The sequence below is a fragment of the Callorhinus ursinus genome, unplaced genomic scaffold, assembly GCF_003265705.2.
Source record: "Callorhinus ursinus isolate GAN/ISIS: 27379988/994484 unplaced genomic scaffold, GSC_fseal_2.0 scaffold62, whole genome shotgun sequence".
NCBI lineage: Eukaryota > Metazoa > Chordata > Mammalia > Carnivora > Otariidae > Callorhinus > Callorhinus ursinus.
The window spans coordinates 6,115,933-6,139,508 of NW_027397124.1; the positions used below are offsets into that span (position 1 = coordinate 6,115,933).

The 23,576-nt window shown below is 44.3% G+C and overlaps 1 protein-coding gene across 5 annotated transcripts in view; it reads right to left on the bottom strand.

Annotated features, from left to right (window-relative positions):
• The window catches only part of SVIL (supervillin), a 233,511-nt gene that overhangs the window by 52,512 nt on the left and 157,423 nt on the right, over window positions 1-23,576 (bottom strand). For 3 of the 5 annotated variants that reach the window (XM_073885529.1, XM_073885531.1, XM_073885530.1), the window contains 12 exons: window positions 22,926-23,006; window positions 19,819-20,715; window positions 19,291-19,461; window positions 18,542-18,576; window positions 17,903-17,964; window positions 17,490-17,629; window positions 15,788-15,883; window positions 13,692-13,935; window positions 12,698-13,271; window positions 11,661-11,886; window positions 4,120-4,249; window positions 448-495 (listed from right to left, as the gene is read on the bottom strand). In XM_073885529.1, coding sequence (XP_073741630.1) covers window positions 448-495; window positions 4,120-4,249; window positions 11,661-11,886; window positions 12,698-13,271; window positions 13,692-13,935; window positions 15,788-15,883; window positions 17,490-17,629; window positions 17,903-17,964; window positions 18,542-18,576; window positions 19,291-19,461; window positions 19,819-20,715; window positions 22,926-23,006 — 2,704 coding nt within the window. The remainder of the gene's footprint in view (window positions 1-447; window positions 496-4,119; window positions 4,250-11,660; window positions 11,887-12,697; window positions 13,272-13,691; window positions 13,936-15,787; window positions 15,884-17,489; window positions 17,630-17,902; window positions 17,965-18,541; window positions 18,577-19,290; window positions 19,462-19,818; window positions 20,716-22,925; window positions 23,007-23,576) is intronic. The other 2 variants (XM_073885528.1, XM_073885532.1) reach the window with 2 other exon arrangements.

Sequence of the window (23,576 nt, forward strand, 5' to 3'; positions counted from 1 at the left end):
TAATTTACTCATTGCAATTTCAGTTCTCTTTTCAAGAGAGTCCTTCCTATTTTGTTTGTTTTCTTAGAGAGCTAACTAAAATCCACACAAGCGCAGTAAATATGCCCAAGTCAGTTCTGTGCAGTGATTGCATGAGGTAATGACAAGATAAGTGCAATTTCTTTGATATTCCGTTACTGAGAAGGAACCGTGACTTTCATCGACAGTTTTAGCATTTAACATAAAATCTCTTAAAGTCTTTAAAGTTTGTCATTTTACGATTTAAAAAAATTAAAGAAACAGGAAAGCTCCCTTCTCTGGATAGAGGTGGCATCTTGTCCAGGGGTAAGGAACCAAACAGCGAGGGCTTAAAAGGGAAACAGGGAAACACCAGTGATGAAGATTACACACGGCGAGGTCGAACTGTGGCTATAATCTAGAGGACACCTATGTTAGAGTCAGGCTTACCCAAAGCAGATTAGAAATGGCACTATCATCTGCAAATCCTCCTTCTTCCTACAGGTTAAAACAAATAGGAAACATTGCAGAGTGCTGCAGAACACAGTTGGGTTAGGGTGTCACAGTCATTTTCAAGGATTTAGTGCCTGGGCTCAATCGGATGCATGCACATGCTCATCACACAGTCGGGTGGTACAAACACCAGGTAAACTCATATCCCATCAGTGGGATCATAATCTTTCATTTGGAGGTCATACCATCAGCCTTTCTCCCCCTCCTCCCCTAGCTCTTTGAGTGGACTTCTTTCTCCTGAATTGTGATTTGGAATTTGATTGTCAGCAGATAATTAGAACGTGAATGTGGCAGATTTACCTTTGTTGAATTTTCAAGAACATGCTCTGCGGACATCATAGATCTTAGCTTGATTCACTGATCTGATACTACTGAGCATAGCTGGATAGCAAATCCACATCTGTGACTCAGACATAGAGCTGGGTTGTAATGGCAAACTCTATAAAGGGATTTTATTTCCTGGAAAAAGTCTGATATACTGGATGATTATCTTAAAACTGTAATGAGTCACGACATGCCTTGATGTCAAACCTGCCAAAACGAGGTTGAAATTTAAAATAATTACTTGGTAGAAATAAATAAATGCAATTGAGTTGTAACAAAGAGACTCCCGCTTTGAAAACTTTGCTTCATTTTTCTTGCTCTTTGGATGGAATGAGTTAGCCTGGAGGGAACGGTCTACAGATCATGCTCAAGTGCACACATTCCAGACAGTGTGGACTTGGCCAAATCTACAAACCACATGGCTTTCCCATCTTCAGAACTAATTATATATGCTACAAAAGCAAAAATGCTGAAGTCAGGTTAGCCCTTCCCTGGACTAAACCAAGAACAGGAGAAAGAAGAGAGAAGAGAAGAAGAGTGGCAAGGGGAAAGGAAGGGAGAGAGAGAGGAGAGAGGAAGAACCCAGACCGCTTACGGGAAATGGCAGAGCCAGCTACATAAATGGTTTGCACTCGGAAGCTCCAAATCATTCATCCCTATTTGGTGGTGGCAGGCGGCGGGGGGAGGACGGGGATACATTTGGAAAACAGGGAACCACTGTTAAGTGAGGTATTCTCTGAGACATGGCTAGTCTTTTTGTAGGGAAGGAGAAGCTCTAACTTAGTTCCCCAAATCTATTCACGGGTCAAGAGGTATTTTCTTCCCAGGGAGGATCCAGAATGATGTGCTGGTTAGAGCACCACAAATTTGTTTTGTTTGGGGGCAAACTGACAGAAACAAGACCCTTACAGATTTTTCGAGGCATCCTTTGACATTTGTTTTTAAGGTGGCTACTAGACAATCTAAAAGTACTTATGCCGCTCACATTCCATTTTTATTGGACAGCAAGGATTTTCACAGGGGCCACGGACATGATTTATATAGAGTCCTGTCTCTATTTCCTGCCTCCTCTGCATTTCCCCAGGTTGCAACTCATGGGGCTGCGCTTACAACACACAAAAGCCAGAGGAAGGCAAACTGGGAAATGTTTGGCCACCACTTACGTGCCTTTGATGAATTCACAAACTGCCTGGGAAGTGATGCCCTGACTGCATAACCAGCTCTCTTCTTCTTGTCTTGGTGGAAAACATGGAAGGTTCTAGAGCTTGCTCCCCTTAGCAGAGCTCTCCATCAGCAAGTCTAGATCCAGCCCACGTGGCAAGATCCCATCTGCATGCACCACATGGCATGAATGTCTTTCTCTGGGGCAGCATTCAGACGCCCAGCAAGCAGTGGCGTCTCTCGAGCCCTCAGTGGCTGTCGGGGGACCCTCTGAAGACAGATTAGGTTTAAGGCACCTCACATCTGAGCCCAGCGAAGGTGTGAATGAACTATACTGCCAGCCCTCAGGAAGAAAAGAAGCCAAGGGCTTATCAGGGGCCATGTGAAAACCACTTGACCTCAACAGAACTTGAGATTTCCCAATGTCTGTTACAAAAGCCTAGAATAGATCGGCTTATTTTAACTTCAAAGAGCTTACTGTCTCAGGCTGTGGTGAACTAGGTCACGGAGGAGGAGGAAGAGTGAGTTCACGAAGGCTTCGGCATCTGCAGCATCCAGGAGCCCAGAGACACGTCTGCACACTCGGGCCCTGGGCACGCTTTGGGCCCCGGAGCTTCCGTGGGCCGTGCTCCCCGCCCCCACGGGCAACTACAGTCACCAACTCACCCCTCCTGCCTTCTGAAAAACCTTCGTCAAGTGAGAGGCAGTTCAGATCTGATCCTCTACTCACAGCTCAAATGATCCCCCCCGCCCCGTCTTCTAAGCGGTAGGGCGCCTATGCCATTCACTGTTCCCGAGGAACCTAGCCGGCTTTGTGCATGACAGCTGTCTTTACTTTCACCTGGCCATGTGGGACTGTCAGCTCCCATGGCTTCTCTGCATCTTCCAAAACGACTAACAAGAGGTGTTAAAGTTATTGTCGAACCGATGATTTCAAGACCCTTTTAAATAAAGTGTGTGGGCAACAGGGATACATTGAGGGACTCAGGGTTGTTTGTTTTTTCACGTCAAGATCTTGTTCTTGAAATCCAGACTTTGCCCATATGCTTTTAAATATCCAACTCTATTGGAGAACCTTACAAATCGCTGAAATTAAATGTGTTTGGTCATTATCTTTAATATCCTCTATGTCTCAAAAGAGAAAATTCAAATTGTCCCAATTTAACCTCAGAGGACACACAAGTACCATATCAAATAGCATCGGAGTTCCTCCCTTAGCATCCTACACGGGCACCTCCCTTTCGTGGAAGTTTCTGAATGCATAAAAAGGCCACATTCACAATTCCTCTCTTCCACAGATGCTAAGCTGTTTTAGAACTAAAAGGGGTACAGGTGATCACCCTGAGGAATTGCTGGGCTTTTTTCTTCATTTCTGTTTAAAGACTTATGACCCTAGAAGATGGCCAGTGGACGTGTGACCTTGTTCCCAGCCAGCACACGCATTTGCAAGCCTAGGGCCAAGCAACGGGAAATTCACCATCAGCTTTGAGAATGTGCACTGACTGGTCCAAAGCTGGTCATCATTACACTAGTAATTTAACAACTCGTCAGGACTTTTACAGAGGAAATGCTTGCCAGTATCAATAACAATGTATTACTAGATTTTATTTCAATATGTAACATATTTTGCTGTACATTCTCAACAAAAGGCATGCCTGCTCATTGTAAAACACGCTCACAATCACGAAAATAAGTACTCACTGACCACACGCATGTCCTTGTTTTGTGTTTCGGTTTTAAATCTCTGCATAGGACATTCAAGTCCACATTCTATATGCATCTTATAAACTGCTTGTGGTCAATTGAAGATTTTCACTATAAACGTTTTAATAACACTGTAATGTCAGACTTCATTTTGGAAGGTTTTAAACCAAAGCACACACTTCAAAATGTAGGAACTTGCTTGCGTGACGCATTATGTAAGCAGTGCTGCTAACACTTTGATAGCATCTCAAGACCCTACCTTTTGATCGGTTTTGGCCGCTGTGAGACCGATGTGCAGTGTGTACGCAAGGCAAGACAGTGCTTCACAGAGTGGGCGTTAGTTAGGGCATGCTTGCCTACCTGATGCACTTCCAAGCATGATGTTAGTGGAATGCTTTTTCCTAACACGGAAAACATTACCTTCTTCTTGAGGGATTGTTCCGCTTCTTGTATGTGCAGGCTGCCGGTGACAGACGCCTTGCCATACTCCTGCTTTCTGATAAGTCTGTTTTTCCAATCTTCTTCACCACTCTTCTTCAATAGCGCTAATCTGGGGAGGAAAACAGGCCAACCAAAAGGGGTTCAGCACCAAACTCTTACTTGTAACAGAAGCATAGTTTGGGTAAATTAGTCTTTGGCCAAAACATGACCACAGCTACCTAATTTTAATCTTTTTGAGTTTCATTTATTCTGAAGACCATCATGTCTGGAAAATTAATATAAGCATCCCCTTTTCTAAGATGCCCCCTCCCCCAAATCTTAAAGCTGATGCCATGCAAAGCTGAAATCAGACTTGCCAGATAAAGATGCATCATCATTCCACCAGAGGAATAGCTCTGTTTTTTCCCTTGCCCTTGAGCTGAGAACAAGGAGATAAAGGTAAACCATCCCCAGAGAAAAATGTCTTCTAATGACCCCTTCTGGTCACTTCATGAAATAACATTTAATGACTATAGCTGGATGGAAAGTGCTCCTTTGCAGAAAATTTAGCAGAAATGGGTTTAAAACCTTAAAGCTATAAACAAAAAAACAAAAAAACAAAAAAAAAAACTGACAGGGTGTCTGGGTGGCTCAGTTGGTTAAGCGACTGTCTTCGGCTCAGGTCATGATCCTGGAGTCCCAGGATCGAGTCCCACATCGGGCTCCCTGCTCAGCAGGGAGTCTGCTTCTCCCTCTGACCCTCTTCCCTCTCGTGCTATCTCTCATTCTCTCTCTCAAACAAATAAATAAAATCTTTAAAAAAAAAAAACCTGACAATCGCTTAGTATCAGACCTTTCAAGAAAAGGCAAAAGAAGAGGTTTAAGATTTTCATCTCTTTGTACCCTAAGCCCTGTTCTTTTCCTCCGAAGGCACTTGGTCTCTCCAATCTATCTTAATACAGAAACTATTCTCTACAAACCCGTTTTTAAAATGATTACTCCAATTTCCTCCTGGGGAAAGCCACATACAAAAAAAGAATCTAATTAATTGAGATTTTTACCTAACCTACTTTAGCTCAACTCTGGTGTGACTTGATACCAAGCTGCCTGGATGCTACAACCAGTACGACCAGTGAAAGGCTGTTTTCGTGAGCGTGAGGCTGCCCCAGCTTGCTCTCCTATGATGAATGAGGCAGTCTCAGGCACTGAAGTTGGACAAACGTAGGAAAAATAAAAGGAAAAAAAGTGACCACCGCAGTCATTTGAGCTGCTGTTCAAACGATGTAAAGATTGGGCAAAGAGGGACTGGACCCCCTTTCCTCCCTGCCGAGCCTGCTGGGCCAGGTCTTTTGAACACCCTAGCACATGTCCGTAAACGGTATACTGTATCAGTTCCAGCTTGGCCCTGAGCTCTGGTCCAATAGCCTGGCACCCTTTCCTTGTTGGTCATACTGGGCCCTGGACTCAATGGTCTCTTAGGTCCCTTCTACTAATTTTCCTGACTCCGCTAATGAAAGTTTTTCTAAGCAAATAAAAACCCAAACTTTGCAGTACTTAAATAAGTATCTACTTCCATCTACAAATTTATACATAATCATACCTTCACTTGTTTATTCATTCAGTCAAATAATGGAAAGCAAGCAACGAAGAAAAGAACTCCCTCAAAGGGGCAGGAGCTTCACACCCTGGATCTATCCCCTTCTCTTCCGTTTCCCTTTCCTTCCTTTCTACTATGTGACAGCAGATAAGACCTCGCATGACCATTCTATACAATGCCACCTCATTGATCTATGACATTGTGATTTATAATAAGAAATATATACTTGGTTTTCATCACCTTTCCTGGCCTACAGCTGCTAAAACCCTTGGAATTTCCTAAGTGATAAGAATGACAGAGGTGTCTTTTTATTAATCAGGTGACTTTGGGGAAGCACTTAATGATGGGGAGTGGTTGCCAGGAGAACCAAGCCTGTGGTATGTGATTAGAGGGGCGGGACTTTCAGTCCTATCCCCTGACTTCTTGAGAGGAGAGAATGGCTGGTGGTTGAATCAATCACCAATGGCCAAGGACCCAATCAACTTTGCCTATGTAATGAGGTCTCCATAAATACCAACAGGATGGGGCTCAGAGAGCAGGAAGCTCCACACCCTTTCCCCATACCTTACCCTATGCATCTCTTCCATAACACAGCTGTTCCTGTGTTAGATCCTTCTATAATAAGCTTGAGATCTAGGAAGCAAAACATTTGAGTTCTGGAGGATGCTCTAGTAAATCAAACCCAAGGAGGGGGTCACTGGAATCTCCAACCTATAGCCTATAGGGTCAAAAGTCCAGGAGACAATCTGGACCTGCTTCTGGCATCTACTCTGTGTGTGTGTGTCTGTGTGTGTGTGTGTGTGTGTGTGTGTGTGTGTGTATGTGTATGTGTGTTAGGGGGCATTCTTATGGGATGGAGCCCTTAACCTGTGGGTTCTGATGCCATCTCCAAGTTGACAGTGTCAAAATTGGGTTGAATTGCAGGACTCCCAGCTGGTGTCAGAGACATGCTTGGTGGTGGAGGGAAAAAACCCATGTTGGCAATTAGAGTCAGAATCCTAAAACAGGCCCCATTTGGCTAAAGGTTCCATTTAGCCCTACATTCTATGGTCTGTGATGTTTGGCAGTACTCTACATGCTACCAGGGCTAGTTCACATACTTGAAAACAAATTCTCAGTGCCTGCAGGTGTTTTCATCAGACTATATAATGATTTCTCTTTTCTCTAATTATTCTGAGTCAGTTTTATTCTAATAAGAGAAAATAACCTGATAAAATCAAATCGTGAAAAAATAATTAGTATTTGCATAGAGCTTTCAAAGGCTTCAAAGTATCTATAAGTGAGATTTTTAAAAAAGTGAGCATGCCAGTATTTTTACACCCAAATGAACTACTTCCAATGCACCATCTTGTGAGGAGAGACTTTCATCTCCATGATATTCTCCTTGCAAACTGGTCTCAGAGCCAGCTTCTTTCTCTTACTTCACCTTTGACACAGACCAGTAGTTCTTCATCCTGGCCAGCCATCTACCTTTTTAATCAGATTTGATCCCAAGTGAGCTGAGAGAATCTAAAAAGTCAAATTCATCCTCATGAGTAGGGCTTATGGAAAATCCTGTGCTACAGTCTTTGAGAATGTTCTCAAAATAAAGTTCCTGGGTGTGTGGAGCAATGAAAACATAACCCAAATAACCATCTGGTTTCCTTGGTGGCTGCTCTGAGGAATGCCAACCTGACTTAGAAAAAAAACAAATTGTGGAATCTACAATCACTTTATGGTCCACCTCATGCTCTACTGGTCTCGAAGAAACTTGAGATTATTCCCGATGTGACAGACGAGTCACGAGTGCACACACAGGCCAAGGATTTCACTGACCGAGGTCACACTGTATGTCAGGGAGACAGGGAGGTGCAGTCCCTGGGCAGGGGTGCCCTGCCTCCTAGAGCATGGCTTGTCTCTCTACATTAGTGCGTTAGTTGACCAGACACATTTGTGTCCGAATGTTTTAGAAACAGCATAGTGTTCTGGCTTTCTTATAATGTTGTTTTTTCCCCCTGGGATGGCCTTCAAAGAATTCCTCCATTCCAAAAACCTGAAATCTTGCTTCTGGATGTGTTGGCAGGGTCATCATCAGGCACTTCCAAAGACTACAGAGTAAGCAGAATAACATGGAAGAACCGGTGTTTCAACTTAGCCCACATGGTGCTTGGACCCTGCCCTAGCTTACCAAGTGCAAATAGTGGCTAATTTAAAAATAACATGTGCTGATGGGGCGCCTGGGTGGCTTAGTCGTTAAGTGTCTGCCTTCAGCTCAGGTCATGATCCCAGGGTCCTGGGATCAAGCCCCGCATCGGGCTCCCTGCTCCGCGGGGGGCCTGCTTCTCCCTCTCCCACTCCCCGCTTGTGTCCCCTCTCTCGCTGTGTCTCTGTCAAATAAATAAATAAAATCTTTAAAAAAAAATAACATGTGCTGAAACCTAAATGCATTATTCCTGTCCCTTCAGATTTCCTACTCGATGTTCAACAAGCTGGGGAGGGCGGGAGACCTTTCCTAACATGTTCTCTCTTCCTGCGATTCCAGGACCCTCCTGAGTCAAGGAGACCGCTGTGTGCCGGTGGGGGCCGAGGAACAAACGTCTGCTCCTATACACGGCATAAATTACTGCCAATGGAATTCAAACAACTGTCAACGCTTTTAACATCCGCCAAGTCCAAGCGCTATTTGCAGGGCTGTGATGTTGAGAGCCTGGGCATCTGCTTAGTCTGAGGCGGGGAACCCCGTGAGCGGCACTGGGTTAGCCTATTAACCCCAAGGCCTGGCCCAGGGCCACGGCGCTGTGTGCTTCCAAGGCCACCAGGGGAAGTGTCCGCCTCTCCCCCCACGGCCCACACTTTCTCAGCAGGGAACACAGGCCTGACACGGCTGCGTTCAGCCTGGTCTAAGAGGCCAGCCTGATCAGAACGGGTTCTGCAGGCTCACGGCAGTCAGGGCCCGGTGAAATGTGGAACAGGCAAACCACGTGCCCCTAATCTTAAGTATGCTGGTTTTTTTTTTCCTTCCCCCTTTAAAAATGCCCCTGCGTTTCAGAGAATCACTGGCACCACATGGATTTCAGATAGGTTGGACCAGCACTGATCAGTACTCATATCAGATCTTGGTCTTGGCTAGTTTGCAGGCCGCAGGAGTGAGCTCATGTGTCCTTTAAATGAGGACGCACCTAAGATCAGAGAAGGAGGCTGCAAAGGGGAAAGACTCCTCTATCCCTAATTCTTACGTCAATCTGGGGGCCCTCTGGTGGCTGAAATCTTGAGCAAGAGCCTCCAGTCCCTGTGGGGGAAGCATGGACGCAGCCTCTGGCTGGTGGGGAGCAGGGGAGGGTGGGAGGAGGGGGGTGCCAGGGACACAGGGGCCAGAGTGGGCCTCTGCGGGGCAGACCGCTACGGGCTGGCAAGGGCCAAGGGGCGCATTCTTCGCCATTCTGGGAGTTCGATTTCCCAGTGAGCGATTGGCTTTGTTGCCTTTGTTTTAGGGATCTTCTCCTGAATAGGAAAGCACAGACACAGTTGCTTCGGTCACTGTGGATAAGATTTCTGATAGCCTAGTATCCTTTAAAAGAGCTTTCAAAGGTCTTACCCCTAAAGAACACACAATTCATTGAACTTACAATATTTTTCAAAGAAGTACCCAAACAGGGGCAATTTAAACCCAAATCATTTAGGCAGTTATGAAACAGTTGATTTTACTAATCCAGTGGAAAAAGCCAATGGAAGCCTAAGTGTTGTGCTAGTTATAGTTCAAACTTGACATTCTGGATGTCAGCAAAGAGGAAGAAAGAAAAGGAGCCTTTAGGGATGTTTCCTTGAACCTCCGGCCTACCCTAAAAGAGGAGCATACTGAGGATTTCCTGTAATTTTTTAGGTGTTACACACTTCTAAGTCCCAGTTAACAAGTACAAAACGGGGATAGCATTGCCTCCCTGTAAGGGCTGCCTTCAGCACTAAATCCGTGAGAAATTCCAAGGGCGGGAGATGACCCCCCTGGCTCCCCTCAGGATGGAGGACTCAACACGCCCACCTCCAGAGCAGAAAAGAGATGTGGGTGCATGAGGCTGAGGAAGCGAGAGCTGAAGTTTTCTAGAGAAGATGAAGGAAATCTGCAAAGTCCAGGCTCTACATCTTACTAAGAGTCTGATGTGAACATGGAATTGGAAATAAGCCATGCAAAGAACATGTGAATCGAGAAAATTCATGCAGGACGAGGGCGAATCTTTCTACCACTGCTGCCTTGTTGACATTTCTGTCCTCTGCTCAGTGTCCTAGCTGGGACACAGGTGAGCTGCTAACACACCGGTGTGGGTGAGCAGCAAGCTCACCCCAGCTACCAAGGGGAAGCTGGAGACCAGCACCTGCGGTTGGTCCCATTGTCCTCTGTGGGCCTTAGTGGCCCTTGGAACCAAACCCCTCCTTTGGTAAAACGGGGCAGTCAGAAGAAGTTAAAATAAGGTTTGAAAGTTCTATGTTATATGTCACCTCACGAAAGAAATAGGAAAGCCCAGATAATATATGAAGAGCATTCTTATTTGAAATAGGTCAAGCTTCAGTCTTTCTTTCTAAACAAAAGGGAGGGATCAGAGCCCCACTTCAGGAAAAATGATCACAGATGGACTGTAAAAATACGCAGTTTTGGTTTTTCAGCAAAGGACAAATAAAAATACTATCAAAATAAGGGGGGAAGATCACTGGCGATATAGTTTCTAAGAGAAGTGTCTCTCGTCCTTTATTAGCAGCTATGCTCCTTATAAATTATGCTAATAGATGTCTCTTCCTTCTCATGCAACCGATTATCAGAAGTAGGATCTCTGGGATCAAAGTCTCTCTGGGCCAGGTTTTGGTGGAGAAGGAATTCAAGCCAGCACAGCCCAGGCAGCTTCTCTGATTCAAGACCTCACTCTCATTTAGCTGATGGGGTAACATCAGCCCCTTCATCTAAGCCCCCATCCAGCAGTCTGATCTACTGTGAATTTTAAACAGGCAAAAGTAAGATTCAACAATCTTACTAATTGTTGGTTGAGACAGGGGCCATCTATCTAACCTTTTATGCACCATGCTCAAAAAAACTTGGCTTGAAAGACAGAATGAAGAATTTTGATCGCGGTTTGATATATAGTCTTAGGTAGTGCAAAATGTATCCGGAGACATCAGAGTGACCGCTGCCTGGCAGAGCAAGAAGGCTTCCAAATGGCGGGAGGTGCTAAGGAAGGGTCCAGGTGGGCAGAGTGGATGGTGGGCGTAGCTGAGCTGGTCACACTGGAAAGTACAGAGATCTTTCCACATCTAGTCTTTTTATCGCTACGACATCTTTTGCTGCTTAATTCCATGGTGGCTAAAGGTTAACAAGGAAAATACAACCTGAAATATTTAGCCCCGGCTCCTTGTACCTGTCCCATTTAAACGTTTCCTATCAATACTCCATTTGTTTTTTTTTTTTTTTTTGAATGAAATGAGGTTACAGTGTTACTCGATACTCCAGTGTAATCTCTCATAGCTATTATCTGATACAGAATGTTCGGAAGAGTTCTCCCTCTCACTTTCTGTAGGATAAACTAAACTTAGATTCGAATCCCAAAGATGTCTGTCCCACATATGGGCTTATCTTCATTCCGTCTACATACACTTTACATAGACAAACAGTCACAAAGCTGTGCGTGCATTCAGTCTGAAGCCACGTGTCTGATGGGGGAAGAGCCAAGATCTCTGCTCCCATCATGGGACAGTCCAAGAATTTCATAGGTAAAAAAGAAAACGGAACCCCAAACAAACGAAACAAGCACAAGTCTGCGTCTGCTTGCACCCACGTCTGAGGCTGAAACTGGCACTCCCCCAGCGTCACCACCCCCTGTGTGCTCACAACGTCATCTCTGCCCATTACTCACAGCTTTTTCTATGAGCAGCTTGCAAGCTCCATCCCCAACAGAATTACTCTGCAATCATTTGATCGTGTTACCTTTCTTTAATGGACATGGTTTTGCTGGCTGAATCAAGGATGCCCTCCACCGCAGGCATTTTGATGTCTCCGGCAGCGAACATTGCACACGGATTCCTGGAGTACTTCTCCTCCCCCGGTTCTGCAGGATCATGCTGCCTCCAGGACATGGGGGCTGCAGTCGGGGCCACAGTCTTCCCGGCAGCTGTGCCCGTCTGCTCAGAAGAGGGCTCCCCGAACTCTGCCGCTGGGAAGGAGAAAAGCCACGTCAGCATTCCCTCCTCCAGGCAGACATTCCTCCAGCTATTCACCCCCAGCGGTCCTGCACATGGAGTGCAATCCGGGGTGTGTGTGGGGGGGTCACCCAATCCATATGGATTCATGCCAATCTGTAGCACGCTATAACTCTGCAAGGAAACCCATCTGCCCAGGAGGTTACTGCACAGAGCAGATGGTTTTGTGACAACTGGTCTTTTCCTGCGTGCAAGACACAGGAAGGGAGCTTTCACTACACACTACAAAATGTTTCTCCTCCTCCCGAACAATCCTTTTTACATTTCAAATGGCTGGAATCACACACTAAAACCACCACGGTAAGTTACACGTGATCATTTTGTATAAATGCAGAAAGAGAATGAAAGCCCCAAGCAGTATAGCTTACTAGTCTGCATACCAGGACTGCGGAAGGAGTCTGGAAATCCGGAGTCCTGGGTTCAAGTCCTCATCCCCTGTGCTTACTCAGCTCTTTGGGGTCACCAACTCATAAGAGGGGCTGACGGGGCTAGCAGCTCACAAGATCCTTATGTGAGTTAATGTGCCCAAAGTCATCAAGAATCCTTGTCAGGATGTGTGAGAGAGCTCCAGTTATTTTTATTGTTGAAAAACTGATTAATCCACTGAACAGGTCAGATTCAAGGGGAAGAGTAGGATTCACCCGTGATTTGTAATCGATACGAGTTATAAACTGTCCTCCTACTTTAATTAAAAATAATCACAGACACACACAACCAATCAAGCAGACACCAAAAACCCAGGTGGTTTTTGGAGCAGTAACCTACCTCTTAGCGAAAACTTCCTTCTTGGGACATTCTCCATGTCGACCTTCTCTTCAAAGGGCTGCCTGTCCTTCAAGTCTGGGCTCCCCTGTGCGATGCTTTTACCCATGGAGAATTCCTTCAGTTCATCACCAAGGTGGGCGATGGGAGGATGGGCTAGTTCCAGGCTGCCCTTCCTTGGAACAGTGTATTTGGGTTCCTTAAGGCTGTCTCCTTCCCGGATTCTGTTAAAGGTAGGGCAGGATGGCTCTGCTTCCTCAAAGGACCCGTACTTTTTACCACCATCTCCACCTGTCAGGACTCTTTTGCTTTCTGTCTCTGCAAACTCTCTCAACATTCCTCTGCTCCCACTACTCTCTGCTGAAGGCTGCCAGGCTTGGGACTTCAGGATGCTTCTAACCGGAGAATCTGAATTTTCGATCGAAGAAGGAAACTTATAGTCAACGGCACTCATGTTGTCGTCCACAGACCGCTTTGTCCGAAGATCCCCTGCGTACATTGGCATGACCGTAGATGTCATGGTGGACACAGATGTGTTAACAGTAGGTGAAAAAGGTATGAGCTTTCCACTTTGCACCTGGGAGGACACAGTTAAAGTACAAAAAGCTGACTCAAAAATACCATCTACATGAATCTCAGTTTAGGGAATGACATAGAATGAACTATTACATTTGATGCGGTTTCACTGCTTATCTTAGAGGGAAGACGTATTTTATATAATGCATCTCACTAATCAAAATCATCTGGGTGAAAAGCAGATTGTGCAGCCTATTTTTCTCTCCATAAAGGACTCATTCCAGATGATTTCAGCAAGCAAATTATGAAAATAAGAAAAGAAAAAGGTACTTGGCATGGCTATATTTCTTAGGAAAGAAGTTATTACCAAATTCCCGACAGGTAACACAGTTTATCACCTTAATTCTATCTAGGAGCCAACACCGTGGTCCTCTATTTTAAGCACCTACCCGCAACCTGGATGAGTTCACAGCCTACCCACCTGTTCCACCTCTCCAAGTGTGACGGGCTGAGTTTGATAGCGAGCATTCATTCTCCTCTGTCTCATGTCTATTCTGTTTCGGGTAGAAATAGCTTTTGAGACTGGCTGGGACAATTTGTTAAACAAGGCCAACTTCTCTGCTAAGCTCAGAGTGGAGGAGTCAGGTTCACCTTGTTCAGCAGAATCTTTACCCTCATTTGCCGGGTCTCTGGCTAAAGCTTTGTGGTGAGCAGATGCCTGTAATCTGAAAGGGATAAAAAAAAAACAAAAAAAACAGTGACACAGATAAACACAAACAAAAGCCCGCTGCTAAATTTTGAATATTAACTCTCTTCCAAGCATCACTTAATTTTGAAAAGGACTGGTTTCTCCCTACAGAAATTTAAGACAGGTATAGGCACTGTTTAGCTATTAACAAGCCTGTGAGTAGCAGGGGAGGGTGGGGACACTGGCATTACTAATTTCACAAAGAGCAGAACTTTATCTCTGAATTATTTCTAAAAAGTGAATTTCTTCTTGAAGGAACTGAAGTCAGCTTGGATATACCTTATCTTAGAGAGACACTGTTTCAGTGGTATCAACAACAAATCAGGCCTAGGGACTCCCAAGACATTATCTATGGCATGTCTAGATGTTATCTAAATATGTGGTTCAGGGGCACCTAGGTGGCTCAGTCGGTGGAGCATCTGACTCTTGGTTTCGGCTCAGGTCATGATCTCAGGGTCGTGAGATCGACCCCCCTCTCCCCGCCATCAGGATCTGCACTCAGCACAGAGTCTGCTTGAGATTCTCTTTCTCTCTCTCCCTCTGCCTCCATCACCCACTCCCATCCTCTCTCCCTCACAAATAAATCAATCTTTAAAAAAAATAAACATGTAGTTCCGAGGTATTCTTTTCATTTTATAGAACTAGGAAATAATATAGTCATTCTGTCAACAACATATCTGTAATGAGTTTGGATTTTCACTTGCTAAACACAAATGGATCGATTTTAAAGATTCCTTCCCTTCTTCAGTGCAGCATTTTCTCTCAGAGCTTTCTACCAGTTTTCTAAAAGGTACTTAGACCTGTAACTCCCAGCACCTTGAAAAGTGAAGAACATTTCAGGTGCTATTAAATCCTTCCAGATTCCAGGTGTAGGAGAAGGCCTCCTGTTACCTGGTCACGGTGGATCTTGGAAGGTTTATGACAACGTGGGTTGAGGCCACTGGCAAATCCAGTTCCCAAACCCAGCGGACAGTATATTCTGTCTTAATTCTAAGTAATCACCAATTCACAAGTTGCCCCAGACTAAAGAGCATTGTCAGCGTTCCAGGGCATCATGAAGATAGTAACAAAGGCAACCTGATTCTCATGTGTTTCCGAGGTATAGTGTGGAGAGAGGAGAGTAACGGCCACCTACTTTCCTGGACAGACCCCAGCTTCTGGGTGGGGCCAGGTCTATTTCTGCACTGCCGTTTGACTTCTTTTAAATCTTATTTTTGGCCCTTGTGTTTTGGCCCCTCGCGGTGAAACAGGGGATACCTACGTGCCGTAAGGCCATACTTTCAAAACACCACAATTCAAAGCTTAATAGTAAAACAGCTAAGTTCAGACACCATAAACGATTATTGTCTCAATCCCAAAAAGTCATGGCCTTGTCTCTCTATATGTTAGAAACAGATAAGTTTGTTTCTAGCATGTATTTATGACTACAAGTGCTTACAGAAACTGGGGTATTACTGGGATTTCAACATTCATGTTGATTCCTCATTTTCCTATTAATCTTTATTAAGTGCTAGTCATTTAGATGGAGGATGAAATTTCTTAGAGATGACCGTGATTATGAAAAACAGAAACAAAACAAATGACGAGTGAGTTAGTGTGATCCTAGTTCCAAAACATGATGTAAGCAGGGAGATGAAAGCTTTCCTCATGCAGGCCTACATGAAGTTAGCAGTGTCTCACACTACAACAAAACAAAATGGCACCCATCCCCACAGCAACTCATTGCACTGACTCGTTTCTCAAACACATGAAAGGCATTCAAGATTATGAGATGCATCTGCTATCTAGGACCTTTGCCCTGAGGGCCACATGCAGCTACTGTCCAGTACCTGGCAGGCTGTATAGTGCTCTTAGCTACACTGGGACTAGGAAGTCTTGCCATTACAGGCTGGGAGGCCACAGAGCACGAAGCAGGGATAGGTTCACTTTAAAAACAATTGCCAAGGAAGGAACATTCATGAGGAGAGAGAAGAAAAGAAGCATTAAAGGAAAACATAGTTTTAATTCAGAAACAGTAAATAAATATTTTAACAAAATTATTTACTAAGTATTCTGGGGGAAATTACAAAAGAACCTGAAAAGCAATTACAAACTTAGGAAATAAGAGACACAGGCAACGCAAGGTGAATGGAATAAGATTAGGTTTTTAAAGCTTGGAAAGGATTTACCCTGACTTCAGAATAAAGGTCCTGATTTTTAAAAATAACTTAAGAAAAAGCTAATATCAACCACCAGAAAATCAGTAGATTACGCTCATGTTTTAGAATGTAGTTCTCAATCTATTTTGTAAAAAAATCAGTATCCTCATATAACCTACACGCACATCAAAGTAGCTTCAGGGAGCCGTACAAGGTGAGAATTTTTGTTTATATTTATTGTTTTGCTCCCATGAGTAGTTGCTTCTTGGTATACAACAGCCCCTCAAACATTAAAAAACCAAAAGAGCCGACCTGCTCAGAGTTCCTAATGAACCTAAGAAGTGCTCCTCCACAAATACACCACGAAGCTGACCAATAGCTGGGTTAGAAAGTGAGGGAGTTGCTTGAACAGCAGGCCCACAGGTGTGGGCTGCGACACAGACACCTCCTGGGGTGTCCATGCCCTGAATGAGATGAACATGCTTTCTCCGGGAAGACCGTGGGTGTGTTGGGGGAAGCACCGAAACAATTGTTAAAAACCCAGTAAAAGTCTTCACTTGATTGAAGCAATTATCTTTGAGTGAATTACTTTGGGAAATTCATTCTGAAGATACTGGAACAGACTGCTCAAGTACGGAATGTCATCAAATTTCCAAGGAACTTTTTAAGTTGTTTGGTGATTATTTAAAAACAAATTCAAGGGGCGCCTGGGTGGCTCAGTTGGTTAAGCGACTGCCTTCGGCTCAGGTCATGATCCTGGAGTCCCGGGATCGAGTCCCACGTTGGGCTTCCTGCTCGGCAGGGAGTCTGCTTCTCCCTCTGACCCTCTTCCCTCTCGTGCTCTCTATCTCTCATTCTCTCTCTCTCAAATAAATAAATAAAATCTTTAAAAAAAAAAAACAAATTCAAAGAAAACAAAACAAAACCCTCAAACCCCTTATCTTTTTTGAGATATCTGTTGAAATATTTATGGAAGAAATGATATCCGGGGTTCGCCTGAAAACAAAGCAGGAGGAAAGGAAGTGGATGGGGTGTGGGAAGAGCAAGACCGGCCAGGCTGCTGACCGTTGAAACTGGGTGGTCAGTACACGGGGGCTCATTATATTAATCTCATGGTTTACACTTTCCATTGTAAAAAAGATTAAGAAAGGCACAGACCAAAAAAATTAAAATTCCTCTTGAGGTTTTTCTAGGAGATACAACAGCAAAACACCCTGTTACAAAGTTCAGAGAGACCACAGTAAGGAAAATCCCAAAGTACGAACGTCTCTGTGGCGTCTAACCAAACCATGTTCTGATCGCTTCATTTTTACTTAAAAGGCTTTAACTCCTTTTTTTTTTTTTCCACGAAGACATTTCAGCCGAGGCCATGAGGTCACAAGGGGGGACTTACGTGGCTGCAATGGCCACTTCCTCAGTGGTAACGGGCTGCGTGTGGGATCTGTCCTGTAGCCGCCGTAGTCTTTGTTCCACGGCAGCATTTCTGGAGCGTTGCTTTGGAGCGTTCTTCTCATCAAATGATTTTTCCATTTCCTAGGATCAGAAACAATGCGGAATCCTTATACGTTTGAGGAAAGGACACTGGGGCCGCAGAGTCTCTGCTCTGTTCCCCTAACAGGGCTCCTGGGAGGGATTCCCCGTGAGGTTCACATCATTCTCAGAAGTGTGCACCTGTGTGGTGTCAGCAGGGGTCACACCAGCCCGGGGCTCATACAGAAGCATGTGGGCTGGGGCAAGGGGGGCCGGAGGGGCCCCATGCAGGGAGCAGGGGGACGGTTTCGCTTCAAGCACTTCGGCACACCTTACCCTGAAAAGCAGCCTCTTGGCAGCGACACTCAGCTTGGCTCGTTCGTCTACCTTTTCTTCATCTGTAAAAGGCCACAAAATAAAAACTGAACATCATTAGAAAAATGTAGGTGAAGTCTCTGAAAAGTTTCCCAAGGCTGCCCTGGAAATCCTTTGAACATACGAATGGATGTACCAAAAATTACAATTGGCAATATTTTCCCCTTGGAGGGATCCCATTCTTCTGCTCAGTGAAAAGGTGCTAATTTCCATTGCAACTAACCAGACAAAACTCTGTCTGGACAGGAATTTTCTATGATGATATTTGAACAATTGAAGTTTAAGAATAGATTTTATGCAAGGAATTTCTCTTCTTTATTGTTACATAGTAACAATAAATTAACAAAAAGCTGCTGCTTTAGCCAATCAGTTGTTTTAATATTATTCATTCCACAGTTCTAACTCTCTCAAAAATAGGGAAAAGCTCACCCGAGAATCTCAACTAGGTTTTATTAGACTCACAGAAAAAAAAAAAAAAAAAAACCTGCAGAAAAGAAATCGGTATGCTCCATAATGTCATCCTCTCAAAGAGCAAAATCTTCAGGAAACCTAATCTGGGTGAGATGACAGAGAAGCGGCAAAAGGAAAACAGATACTTGCCCTCAGCAGTTGGCATTTCTGAATTCGAAGCAGACCTAGGAAAGACATTAGGCAAATAATAATAACAAAAAATTAGCCGGTGGGAATAGAAGATCTAAATAAAACATCAGATTAAAAGTTAAAGTAAAAACAAAAGTAAAAATTCAATTGACATCTTTTAAAGAATATCATCCTGCTAGCAATTCTTGTTGTGAATACACAGGTACAGGTGTTAATGGACACGGTGGAGTGCGCGGGCACACAACCCAGCCAGGTGCACACCTCGTGGAGACAAACCAGAACTGAGTGTGACTTATTAAACACAACTGGTCACTTTGTAGACAAACCTCATCATCTCTATGCATAAGCATAGGATCGTGTAAAACTCAGATATGACAAGTAGACAGACATTTATAAAACGAATATAAAATCCCTAGTTCTTTGCACTGGAAAATCTGGTGACTACTCACTGTGGATTCTAATTTAATGAGGGCATAAGAAATGCAAAGGAGCAAATGAAGAAAAATAATGTGTCTCACTTCTTACCATCTGAATGCAATGTAAAACTGTATCGTGATCCTGTTGTCACGGGCAGTGTTCTTTAAAAATACATGTATACAAGCCACATAAGTATCTCTTATAGATTAGATGGAAGAATGATGAAATCACCACATCCCATTTAAACAGCGCCAGGACCATCACTATGGGAAAATCCTGTACGACTGCTTTTACGTTCCTAGACTACAGAACTACACATCACGCATGCCTACCTATCCGAATCCTTTCGTTCTGCTGAGGTTATAGGTTGAGTTCTAAATCTCTCGGAAGTTTTCCTACTTTCACCGGGAGAAAAATAGCGTCTTGGTTTCCGGGACCCTCTTTCCCGTTCCACACCAGTAGGCAAGCCAACGCCTTTGGTTGACCTCTCCACCCGGGATTGGCTTTTAGAATCATCGGGAGGGAGTGTACAGAAGGGAGAGGAGAGACAGAGAGAGAGAATAAAGCAAAGGTTTATGCATCTCAGTGAGGCAAGGCCCAGACACCGCCAAGTCCCGCTGCATGCCCCGACCATGCGCTTATAGGAGGTGGAGCATTCCAGCGACCCAGTACTGTAACTCCCCATTAGTAGGCAGAAGCAGAATGGTAGTTTTTGAGCCATTTTCTGTGCGGTCTGCCCTGCACACTGGTGAGCTAAGCTAACATGACTCAATGCAGGACACACCACAAGTTGAGAAGTGAATAATTCTGCCAAGGACGTGCAAGTGACACATCAGGAGGATGTTTGAAACATCACCTACAGTTCGGATTTCTTGTTGGCATTGACAGACTCCAGAAATGCATTTCGGAGCTGGGCGACAGAGACCTTCGTGTCCAGCATGCTGACGTCCGGGGGGGCCCCTTCAGCTTTGGAACTCTGCAGCTCTGGTTCTTGCCTGGACGTGGGGGCCTTACACTTCAGGGCCTGCAGCTGAGGGGGGCCCGTGTAGTCAGACAGGGAGCGGGTGAGGACCTTGCGTTTCTTCGTCAGGACTTCCTTTCTGTGGCCTGTCGCCCTGGCATCTTGGGACACGGGCTGGCTCTGAACATATAAAACCACTTCTTGTCTGCTGATCCTCTCAGTGGGTTGTTGCTGAGCTGGAGGCGGGGGCGACAGACTCTCTGGTTCCTTCTGATGTTCTGAGGTGATTGTGCTCACAGCAGGCTTGCTGAAGTCTTCGTTTCCAGAGGGATCTTCGTGGCTTCTCGTAGGCCCGTGATCCTCCAAAGCCAAAAGTGATTTCCTGCTTTTCTCGAGAGCTTCAGTGAAGAGCGTAGCTTCCTCTGCTTTCGATTCACAAATATGGAGAACTGGGGTATCCCTTCTCTCACTTTCTAGAACCTTCAAGGTGGGAGGCTTTCTGACATGCTGGGTGGCTGACCCCCCCCAGCTGCATTCAGATAAATTTTCTGGGATCTCTGAGGTCACCAGCGTGGCCGTGTGAATGGGGTCTGCCGATTGGACATAGCCTCGGATTGGCTGTCCCGTGGAGCTGGCTGCCTTGCTCGAGACCCTATCGAAGGCCGAATTTTCTGACTGAAAGGATGAGCAATGGACGGGCACTGGCTGATGTCTCCTCTGAGTGAAGGGCTCGGAGGCCACCTCAGGGCTGCTTCGAGCACTCTCCTCTTTCACCATTTTTTCTCTAACCTTAACTCTTTAAGAAAGAAAAAGGATTTAAGTTGCAAAGTGCAGTAACTGCTTCACGGGGAGAAAGCATGCGTGGACCATAGATTACCCGTGAATGGAAATCCACCCAAAGGCAGAACCACTGGTGACAGTGCATTTCTGGTGGTTAATGTCAGAAACCCACTGCCTGCGGATGAACGATTTTGAGTCTCCAAATGTGCGTAGAGACGCCAGTGTGGTGCCAAACTCACTCCACCCTCCATAAAGCTGAGATGGCTCAGATGCCATCCTGGGTGAGAATGGATGCCTTCTGACTAAATGAATGACCAGAAGTCATGGGAAAATCCATTAATATACAAAAACAGCATGCATGAGGGCACACCAAGGCTGTTGGTGGGAATCCGTAAACCCTCCACCCATACAGGCCTTGCGTGTGGGCTCTGGGGGGAGTTTCCAGGTATACACACACCTATTGACCAAATGTAATTTCACTGTCTCCTGGAAATGTAAGAACATGGTGATTTTTTAATTTTTTTAATTGAGCTCAAGATACAGCAAACAATCACCCCTTTCAAGCACTCAACTAAACATTCCCAAGCTTTTTCATGCAATGCAGAATGTATTCATTCATTCCTAAAACACGTGACCAGTTTGGACATCATTACTACTAACCATTGTCACACCAAGAAGACTGTAGAGAAAAGATATTTGTTGAAAGAACTAACAGACTAAACGTTTTCTCCCCTTTGGAATTACTGTTGGGCCCTTAGTTAAAAACTCATGTGAAAAGAGATTGCTCTCGTTTTTAGAGCTATTTAAATATCTGAGAGCAAAACTGAAATCCAGTTTAAAAGCTACAGCCCTTTTTCTATCACTGCAGAAGCAAAGTAGCCAAGAGCTCTGGCCAGGGGCACCTCAGAGACCTGGGTTCAAACCTAGCTCACCCAGTTCTATCTGTGTGGTCTCAGGCAACTTACCTGGCTCAGTTGCCTTGTTTTTAAATGGAAATTGTAGTGACAAAATGTAATGTGATGTTGGCAAAGCACTTGGGTGGCTTAGTACTAAGTACTCTTAGCAGAGAGTAACCATTTAATAGTGTTAGCTGGTACTTATCTTTGCTTTCTGAAATGCCACATAGTGAGAAAGGAGAAACCATTGAAGCTGTTCAAGAATGGATTACTAATTGGCAATAATCCTTAAAAGGTAAAACACGTTTTTGGAGTGGGAAAAGTGATTTCTTAGGGGAATATAAACCTTCATGTACTGAAGATTAGTTAGCAAAAATAATTATTTATGACAGTTTTGGAAGAGAATAATTCCTTAAATGACATGCACCCTGCTAAATTTGATGTAAACTCCTACGTGTTTTTCAACATCAGATACAGGATATCTATGTATATTTCGTTAACAAAAAAATCAAAGACACACATAAAAGGCAGTTACCATGAACAATTCAGGAGGAAAAAAAAAAAAGCATTCTGAGTTGTTATTTTTTCCCAGAGACTAGCCAGTGTTGGAGGTTTTCATATTTATAAGCTTTGTTAATCAAAAGAAGACTGAAATGTGGTTCAAGTTCTCCTGTGGAATGTGTCCTTCTAATCAGAGACAATCTGAATGTTGTCCTCAGCTGAGAACAAAGTGACTATTAGAAACTCAGTATATGGGTGCTTTGTCCTACCAGAGACTTAGTCATTCTCACTCCTTCCGCCTCTCCCTGCCCCCAACCTTAAAAATGAAATGATAGGGGTTTTTTTGTCTGCCTTTAAAACCACATGCCCTAAGTGCAACTGGTGAAAATTAACTATTGGTTTAGGGACAAGGAGAAGGCTGGAAGCGCTGGGCGGAGGGGGTGTAGAACAGATGGGACACTAGCTGGTTAGTTAGTGTGACTCCAGAGGAGAGCAACCAAGAGCCTCCTCACGACTGCCCCCAGTTGACGGTATGCAGGTTGGTTTGAAAGGAGAGAAGCAAGAAGTGTCATCAAAAAGATTTCCAAAGAGAGGAAAAAAGAAGAAGGGGGAATACTATTAGCAGGGATTAGGGCGATTGGAGGAGAAAAGCAAACGTTCTAAAAGTAACTTCCAGCAGCCCCTTGTGAACACATCATTTTCAAATGCACTGCCATTAACAGAGGGCAAGAAGAGAGTTAGCACTTGGTAACGTGTGGGACAGCAAGGCAAGTCAGCAGGGAAGAAGCACTCACTACACATAAGCCAAGAGGTTCAGCTCGGGAGATACCTGGAAGGCCAGTTGATAAGAGAAGGTGTGTCCCCTTCGGAATCTTTCTGGAGAAACCACTCATGTTTGGGTTTCCCGGTACTATTATGTACAAAAGACAAAACTTCAGATGATTTCTATTCGAATGTCAACATATGTACAGACAATTGTAATTTAAAACCCGAAGGCTGGTTTCTGTTAAGTCAAGACTAATCCTGGCTTTTGAAAATGTATAAGCACATTTTGTCATGGGGTTTACACATTTACTTCACGAAACTCCCAAGGATGTGGGGCTCCTTACTAAACTCAAGAGATAGAAATAAATCTATCCAAAGCCACCACATAAAGTGTTTTCCAAGTAATCTGAAAGTATTAGGAGTCTGTTATATTCACACTCGCCCCACATATACCAGACAATTTTCTTGTAAGAAGTTGGATTAAATGTCAACTCATCGTCTATAAGTTTTGTCAAGGGACATGGGTAAATAGCCAAATACAAAGATAGTGTCCATGCAAAACAACACATATCAAATAAAGGAAATCAATAAAAAGAAATTCAATGAGATCATATCTTTAATTGCTCTTATACATTTTCCTTTTACATTTGTCACTGAATAATGCAACCAATGTAACAATGACATAACCAATACTAATTCAGGTCAATTCAATAAA